Here is an 8,695-nt window from a genome sequence, read left to right on the forward strand (position 1 = left end):
GCCCTGATGGGGCCCCCTTCTGAATCTACAGGCTCACATCTCACCTGGACGTCTCACGTGTCTATCTCATGAGCAGCTCTTGCTTGTCTAAAGCAGAGCTGAAGTTTCTCTCCACATCTATCCCGCCCTCCCACTCCTCCACTCAAGTCAGTAAATGGCACCAACCACCCAAGTGCTCATACTGGGAAACTGGGTATCCTGGTTGAATCTCCCCTTTCCCTTAACCTCCCCACCTCCATCTAGTCCATTAACCAGTCCTGGCATTTATCCAACTCAGACCCTAGTTTCATTTCTTTATATACTTCCCACAATTTAAAATTATTTTGTTCATTTGGTTTGCTTACTTTTTTTTGTTGATTTCCTTACTAAAATGAGGGTGGGGTCAACATCTGATTTCTTGCTCACCAATTCATCTCCAGAATTTAGCCCAGTTCCAGACAGAAAACAAACACTTAATGAATACTTGTTGAATGAGTGAAGGAAGGAATTCAATGATAAAGACTTTGCCCAGGGTGAAGCAGCTGCCCCATGACTGGCACAGTCCCATAGGGCCAATCCCCTAAACTGGGTCGGGCACTGAGCCTCCCCACCTATGTCTCCTACTTCTTTCCACAGAAGGATACCAACCAGAAAAAGTACCTTCCTACCCAAACGTGAAGTAACAGCTCCTAAATCCCACCTCCTTAAAAAGTGGAACCAGCTGGATTTCCACAATGAATCTCTTCAACTGCCAGTTGCAGGTTTTCTTTATCTATCTGCCATTCCTCATCTCTAAAATGAATTCAACCTTGTCCAAGGATGGAAATACTGCTTCCCTGGCCTAGCCTGACTACACATTTCTATTCCACAGCCTGTGTGTTCTCTCTGGGTGCCTGGGCAGTGTGGCATGCCTGGAAGGCATCGTCAAAGACAGTGGGGGGAAGTGGAAGGAGCTCTAGACTTGGGATGCAAGGCTTCATTCCCAGCTCAGGCATTCACATGCTATAAGACCCTAGAGGAGTCACCCTTCCTCTCTGAGCCTCGGTCTTTTCATTTGGAAGCAAAGGCCTTGGACTCCTTGCTTCTGAGTCCTTTCCAGCAGTGACCTTTTGGACAGCACTCCCATGGCCAACTAACACATTCTCAGAACTTCTTGGTGCAGGGCAGAGGCCAGGATGACAAGAACTCTCATGGCTGGGGCACATACTTTCAGGCCCCAAGTGCATGCACAGTGCTTAGGGGCAAGAATGGGGGCCTCTGCAGGAAATGCTGGATTCAAGGAAGCTAACAGGTTTTCCTTGCTACTGAACTTCTTAGAAACTCTAATATGTGCTCCAAAAAGAAAAGATGTAATGGGCGTGGAATCTTTTATTGCAGAGTGTCTCAACGGAATGGTGTTCCTGGGTCAGACTTTGAATAGGCTGCTCTGGGGAAACCTCTCCATCCCTGGGCTTCCAGCAGCCCGCACTTTCCCGGAGCACTTTGATGGGGGAAAAGCTTTCACGATGTCAGCTGGAGTGAGAATCAACACCAAGGGAAGAAACCCTCTGTCCCCAAGGCCCTCTTAGTTCCCCCACATGACAGAAGGCAGGGAGGAGATAGATGTCTGCATGGCCCAGCCTTCACCATCAAGGACGGTGAGGGTACACAGGGTACGCAGCATCCAGGAGCAGAACCTCTCCCTCCCCACAGTGCTCACAGAATAATGAACAACAGGATCCGCACAACGTATGAAGAAGACAAACTGCCTCTGTTTCAGAGGAAGAGTTCTCCAGCTGCTCTGTGGATCACAGAGCCCACATGGGAGAGGCAGAGGCAGGGAGGCCAGGGAGGTGACCAGGGAGCTCAGTGCCCTAAGGAGAAGGACATGGAGCGAATACTCAGAGGCCCGGAGTGAAACAGTGCACTTTATTGGCGAAAGACTGGAGGGGCGGAGGGGGCTGTGTGCTATATACATCAGAGCTGTAGTGAGCATCCCACCCAGGGAAGGGACCCCGGGGCAGCAGAAGGTGGCGGCCTAGGCCACACCTGTACAATCACAGGCACAGGCTGGAGCCAGAGAGGGGAGCCCGAAATTCTCGTGGCTGGGCTTGGCCAGGGATCTGGAAGGAGGAGCAAGAGGCCACCAACCTTCCAGCGCAGAGCCAAGTTCTTGGGAAGCTGGGGGTGTTGCCGATATGGGGGCGTGGGGAGCGGAGGGGAAGCGCTGGGGTGGCTGCGATACTGATGCGTACTCTTTATCTGGAGTAGCGCTGAGAGGACTGGGAGGACTGGGAGAACTTGATGCTGCCGCCCCGGTTGCTGGCCGAGCTGAAGCCCCCACCACTGACTCCATAGCGGGCGCCGGAGCTGGAGCCAAAGCCGCTGCCACTGCTGAAACCGCCGCTGCTGCAGCCACCAAATCCGCCGCCGATTCCACCGCCGATTCCACCCCCGATTCCGCCGCCGATTCCACCGCCGCCTCCCCGGCCAAAGCCACTGCTTGAGCCTCCGCCCGCGCCAAGGCCACCTCCTAAGCCACCGCCCACGCCTCCGCCGTAACCGCCCGCATAGCCACCTGCGGAGGCGGAAGTCGTGCTGCTGCTGACCACGGCTGTGGGGGAGAGGACAGGACAGCGGTCAGCGCCGGCGCCCAGGCCGGCTGCTGTGTTATCATCAATGATCCACCAGGCCCGGGACTATCCAGAGCTGACCAAGGCAGCTTTGCACAGGATAGTCACAACGAGCCGTTCCATGGCCACTAGCTACTCACTACCCTTCCATTAAGCCATTATGAATTAGCCAGTGGTTCCTCCCACAGTACAATCTTGATGACCCCCTGGGAGGGGATCTAGCCTCTGAATTTCTCCTCCCATCAAGGGGCCCCCTATGGATCTTCCACATTGGCCGTTGAAGCCTATCAAAAGTGCCCTGAACCCAGAACAATTACAAAAGCCAATCGCTTCCCTCTCCTCTCCCAGAAAACCCCTCCAACTTCCATAAAAATATGTTTAAATTAGTTGCTACTACCCTGAATTAGTGCAGATACTTCAGAATTAACTCTCATTTTCTTGGCTACTTTCGGTACTTACAGATGCTGACAGCGCTGGGACACTCTCCAGACATCCTGTTTGAGAAGACAGGAGAAAGTAGGCCCCGTCACAAAGCACACACCAACAAGTCCATGGACCAAGGGCATGAATAGCAACCAGAGCTGAACCGAGAAGCCTGGCACATCAGTAAACTTTCTCCACCCCTCTTTGGGCCGTAGCAAGGACAGCCCGTGGGCACCCGTTGCATAAGTGCTTTGGCTGCCTGGGAAGGAGTGGGCTGGTAGAGGCAAATGCTTCACTGCAAAGCCTCTCTTTATATAGCAGGGCTCCATCACCAGTTACTTGGTCACTTATCTGGCCCTTGACATATAACTTGAGACAGGGGGTGTGGGAAGACGGGACTAGAGGCTCACCTGTACTCCTCACCCTCCAGCAGCTTGCGGTAGGTGGCAATCTCCACGTCCAGGGCCAGCTTGACATTCATCAGCTCCTGGTAGTCACGTAGCAGCCGCGCCAGGTCGTCCTTTGCCTGCTGTAGAGCAGCCTGCAGCTCTTGGAGCTTGGCATTGGCATCCTTGAGGGCCATCTCCCCACGCTGCTCAGCCTCCACAATGGCTGTCTGCAGGTTGGCATTCTGGAGCAAGGGAGGTAGGAGGGACGAGCTCAGTAAGAGGGCCCCAGGCCCTTCCTTACCTGCAATGGATTATCCCATCTTAAAGTCAGGGAACATTCCTCCTCCCCTAGTGCCTCCATCTTGTCTCCATTTGTGGAGATAGTGCCCTGTGGGTCAGCCAGCCTGAGATGACCTCCAGACATCTATTCCAAGGGAGGAGTCCTGAGATCCTAGCCCCCACCCCTCAGCAGTCATCCCAGGAGCCAGCATCCATGACCATCCCACCTGCTTCTTGATACTCTCGATCTCTGCCCGCAGCCTCTGGATCATTCTGTTGAGCTCTATGATCTCGCTCTTGGTATTTCTTAAGTCATCCCCATGCCTGCCAGCTGTGGTCTGTAGCTCCCCCAACTAGAGAACAGAAGGGAAGATGGGGTATTCCTGCAGCTTTCATTGAATTGTTTCTATACCTACGACATCACCCACCAAACCTTGAGAAGCTCAGTAAGCATTTGCTAAAATGACTGCATTGTGTTTCGGCAGGGACACCCCCAAGGCAGCAGGAAAGAGAACATCTGGGTTGTTGTGGTAGAAGATTTTCCTGCCCTGTAGTTCCTGAGCAAGCTGGAGTCAGTCCCACATAGCAGGCAACCAGCTCCCCCAGGGGCAAGACTTTCTGCAACTGAACCACCATTAGAAGGATGTCTTCAGAGGGTAAAACCAAAAGTCATTCACCCAGTGACCACTGGGATCTCACCACCCAGCTGTCCAATAGGCCACAGCCTCTCTGAAACCTCCAGTGGATCCTCTAAGAGGTGCCTGGCACCCACCTTGGTCTGGTACAGGGCCTCAGCTTCGGCCTTGCTTCTCTGAGCGATATCCTCATACTGTGCACGAACTTCAGCGATGATGCTGTCCAGGTCCAGGGAGCGATTATTGTCCATGGACAGCACCACAGATGTGTCACTGATGTGGCTCTGCATCTGAGACAGCTCCTGTCAACACAGAGGGAGCTTGTTCACTTTTGGGGTGTCTATAACAAGCACACAGGGCCCTGAGAGACTCCTGATCAACAGTCTCATTCACTGATTCCTTGCTCCACATGTGTATCGGCCACCCTCTGTCCCCAGCCCCCCAGCCACTCAGCGAACCCCATGTCTGCAGCCTATCCTGTGGAATCCCCTTCCAAGGGTCCTCTTCTCCAGGCTCATCCCAGATGTCTTCTGGGGCCTAGATATACCAAAATACACCAGCCTCAAATCTGGAAACATCTCACTCTCCCTCTGTCCCTTCTTAGTAGGTAACATCCTCACAGCATCGTAGAGGGTCCTCAGGAAGTTGATCTCATCTATCAGGGCATCCACTTTGGCCTGAAGCTCCACCTTGTTCATATAGGCACCGTCCACATCCTGAGAAAAGAAGAGCATAAAGGCCTTATTCCCCCAAGGAACAAACAACAAACCACAACTGCAGCAAGAAACAGCAGAGGGGACTGGTGAAGTGATGGTCCTTGTCCAAAACCAGTCTCCACTTGAACAGGCAATTTGTATCTCATTAGGATGGTCTAAGTTCAATCCTACTTAAAAACTAGAGACTGATTAACTGACTCTTTTAGGGATCTTCCAGACTAAGGTGCACCTGACTTCTGTTTATTGCTCCAAAGGCCTGAACTTGGCAGCTCTGTGGCAGTGGAGTGAGGAGATTCCCCCAACCCAGCCAGAAACCTGCAGCTACAAGCCTCGGAAACCTCACACACAGCCCTTACCTTCTTCAGAGTCACAAATTCATTCTCAGCAGCTGTACGTTTATTGATTTCATCCTCATATCTGTGTGAGAAAAAAAGAAACAGCTGAGTTTGGTTTTGAGGTCATCGTAAACACCATTGTTCCCTGGAACGCTGAAAGTTCATCTCTTCCGTCCTTCCATCCCTATCCCACCCCTCTCAGATGAGTACATCCTCTTTACTATCTCCCTGTTAGTTAGGGAGACCAACCATGTCAATTTGCCCAGGCAAACTGTCTGGCTTTAGCACTAAAAGTTCTGCATCCCAGGAAACCCCTCAGTCCCAGGCAAACCTCTGGATAGTTGATCACCATACCACGAGTTGTCCCAGAATCTTTCGGATGCCAGAACCAGGATCTTCCCCAACCTGGCTCATGAGAAAATGCTTCCCCCACTCTAAACTCATCCGTTTTTTTTGTTTGTTTGTTTTTGTTTTTGTTTTGTTTTGTTTTGTTTTTAGACATAATCTCGCTCTGTCGCCCAGGCTGGAGTGCAGTGGCGCAATCTTGGCTCACTGCAACTTCCATCTCCAGGGTTCAAGCAATTCTGTTGCCTCAGCCACCCGAGTATCTGGGAGTACAGGTGTGTGCCACCACACCCAGCTAATTTTTGTATTTTTAGTACAGATGAGATTTCACCATGTTGGCCAAGCTTCTCTCAAACCCCTAATCTCAAATGATTTGCCCACCTCGGCCTCCCAGAGTGCTGAGATTACAGGCATGAGCCACCATGCCCAGCCTAAACTCATCCCTCTTGCCAATTTTATTTGCAAAGCACTATGCTTGGAGAAGGAAGGTGAGGGGAAACTCAATGAACCAAGTTGTCCTTCGTGAAGGTAAAGAGAGGGAAACGGGCCAGGTGACACCACTGCCTAGAAGTCAGGAGGCATGTAGAAGGGGCCAAGACTCTGAGACAGGGTGGGCCATGGCATCTTCCCACTCCTCCCGTCACTCACTTTTTCTTGAAGTCCTCCACCAGGTCCTGCATGTTCCTCATCTCAGAGTCCAGGCGCCCTCTCTCCCCGAGGATGTTGTCCAGGTAGCTCCGCAGGTAGTTGATGTGATTCTCAAAAAGAGGCTCAAGATTGTTGGTGCCTGAGATGGAACTTGTGCTCTGCTGCTGGAGCAGGTTCCACTTGGTCTCCAGGACCTTGTTCTGTTGCTCCAGGAACCGCACCTGCAATGGTTGCAGGAAGCAACATCAGGTAACACTTGTAGCAGAGGAGCAGAGGGGCCTTCACTCAGGACCAGGTGTCTATCTCCTGGGCCCCCAGCACAAAGGCCTAGAAAGTATGCAAAGATAGGTTCCTACTGTAGTCAGAGAGATTATGGTCAGATGGGTGATCAGTCAGGACACTACACTTGCATTGTGGTTCGGAAAGTCACAAAGGAAGGGGAAACCAGAAGTGACTCCTGCCGGAAAGCAATAGAATTGTAAGGTTGACCCCTTGGTGTTCCTAAGGACTTCATGACCCTATCTCAACTTTCAAAACTACAGTACACTCTGCAAAAATGCACATAAACCTCAGCAGCACCATTTCCACCCATGACTCTACTGACATGTTAGCTCTTCAAAAACAGTGAAGTGATGCTGGGAAGCAACGCTGGCTGGCATGCCGTAGTTAGCGTGACAACACCTCTCTTGACCCTGGAGGGACAGCAGCCCCATGAGAGCTGTCCTGGTCTGGAGAAGCTCACTGAGCACTCTTGTCTTCCTGACTAGGCTGAGTAGGAGTGCACAGTCACCCATTTCTCTGCACTCCCTTGGGACTAAGGTTCTTATGCTCCTAATCCCTCATCCAGGTGATCAGCCTCCTCTGCCTGGCACAGCAACATGTAGGGGAAAGGGCTTCCTGGAAAGCTCAGAGGACAGCTTATATTTGAAAAGCCTCTCATTCTCAGTGGACCCTTCCCTGATGGTGGCCGTGGCCCTTGCCTTGGGTTGCCTGCCCTGCCAGCCTGGGCCTCAGTAAGGCAATGACTGGAAGTTTCAGCAGAGGTTCCGACAAACAGGATATGCGGTGCTCAGGTCCAAATAGGGGACTGTTTTCTTTCTGTACCTCCCCTCACTTGACCATGTGGACAAACTCCTCAACCCTGAATATCTTCCCAGACCCTAGAGTTCCACCTAACTCCTCACCCTCCAGTCTGGCCCATCCAAGACACATTTAAACACTGTGTCCCAAAGATCAAATTCAAAGTCTCCAGCCCAGGAAGGGATGGCCAGTCAGAGCTTCATCACCTTGTCAATGAAGGAGGCAAACTTGTTGTTGAGGGTCTTGATCTGCTCCCACTCCTGGGCCTTTACTTGTCCAATCTGGGGGTCGATCTCCACATTGAGGGGCTGCAGGAGACTCTGGTTGATAGTCACTTCCTGAATTCCCCCAGGAAAGCCCCCAGGGCCAAAGCCACCAGGACTGCCAAAGCCACCAGGACCACCAAAGCCACTAGCCCCTCCAAAGCCACCAGCCCCTCCAAAGCCACCAGCTCCACCAAAGCCACCTCCCATTCCTCTGACACCACCAAAGCCACCACCAAAGCCACCTCCATAGCCGCCCCCAAAGCCACCTCCATAGCCACCTGCAAAGCCACAGCTGCTACGGCCTCCCCCAAAGCCTCCAGCCCGGGGGCCACCAGCTGCCACGCTGATGGAGATGCTCTTGTTGCCACCCAGGTTGTAGAGGCTGCGACTGCCAAAGCCACCTGCTCCGCTCCGGAAGCCATAGGCTCCTCCACCAGCTACCCCAGAGCGGGTCACACAGCTCATCCTGCTGCTGCCGGAGACCACGGCAGAGCGGCCGGAGAAACCCTGGCTCCCGCCACCAGATGTCTTGCTGGCTTGTCTGCTCATGGTGAAGAGTTTGGTGAAGAGAAGAGTGTAAGTTAAGCAGGGAACACTGACAGTCAGAGGAAGAGGGACAGGAACTGAAGACCTGTGCAAAATAAATCCTTTTATATACATTTGAGGAGGTCGTTGGGCTCAAACGAAGGAGAGATAATTAATCCCAAATATTCATGGGTTGGGTTTGCCTCCAAGGCAATAAGTTTATTCCAGGCTACCAAACACACCTTGAAAATAATCTGAAATGGTAAAAGTGCTAAGGTGGCAGGCTTACCTGGCGAGGGGGTGGTGCCTGGCATTGCCCCATGTTTGGGCATGGCCTCCTCCTAGCTTTGTCTGACGGGAGCCAGGAGGCACACTCACCTGCATCAGGTGCTCAGCAGCCGTCCCTCTGCCTGTTAGCTGCCCCTGGGCCCCGCAGAGCTGTGCCCAGCTCTGGAAAGGATAG

General features: G+C 52.5%; 1 protein-coding gene across 3 annotated transcripts; it reads right to left on the reverse strand.

Annotated features, from left to right (window-relative positions):
• Positions 1 to 1,872: 1,872 nt before the first annotated feature.
• On the reverse strand, positions 1,873 to 8,256 carry KRT3 (keratin 3). Of its 3 annotated transcripts, none has more exons than XM_050748820.1 (10): positions 8,040 to 8,256; positions 7,648 to 7,985; positions 6,362 to 6,582; positions 5,390 to 5,450; positions 4,938 to 5,033; positions 4,455 to 4,619; positions 3,910 to 4,035; positions 3,425 to 3,645; positions 3,051 to 3,085; positions 1,873 to 2,572 (listed from the first exon to the last, which is right to left on the reverse strand). In XM_050748820.1, the coding sequence occupies exons 1-10, from the start codon at positions 8,254 to 8,256 to the stop codon at positions 2,217 to 2,219; spliced, it is 1,836 nt and encodes a 611-aa protein (XP_050604777.1). In that variant the 3' UTR covers positions 1,873 to 2,216. The 3 variants fall into 3 exon arrangements, with proteins under 3 accessions (XP_050604777.1, XP_050604778.1, XP_050604776.1); XM_050748821.1 differs by having other exon boundaries at positions 7,648 to 7,859; positions 8,001 to 8,256; XM_050748819.1 differs by having other exon boundaries at positions 7,648 to 8,256.
• Between the last annotated feature and the right edge of the window lie 439 nt (positions 8,257 to 8,695).

Source organism: Macaca thibetana, chromosome 11, assembly GCF_024542745.1.
Source record: "Macaca thibetana thibetana isolate TM-01 chromosome 11, ASM2454274v1, whole genome shotgun sequence".
NCBI lineage: Eukaryota > Metazoa > Chordata > Mammalia > Primates > Cercopithecidae > Macaca > Macaca thibetana.

Bases quoted from the DNA above. Each gene is read 5' to 3' on its own strand.
- KRT3 (XM_050748819.1), bottom strand. From the start codon at position 8,256: ATGAGCAGACAAGCCAGCAAGACATCTGGTGGCGGGAGCCAGGGTTTC. The intron at 5,451-6,361 runs GTGAGTGACGGG...TTTCTCACACAG, and splicing joins GTGGAGGACTTCAAGAAAAA to ATATGAGGATGAAATCAATA. The intron at 2,573-3,050 runs GTAAGTACCGAA...TCTCCCCCACAG, and splicing joins TCCCAGCGCTGTCAGCATCT to CCGTGGTCAGCAGCAGCACG.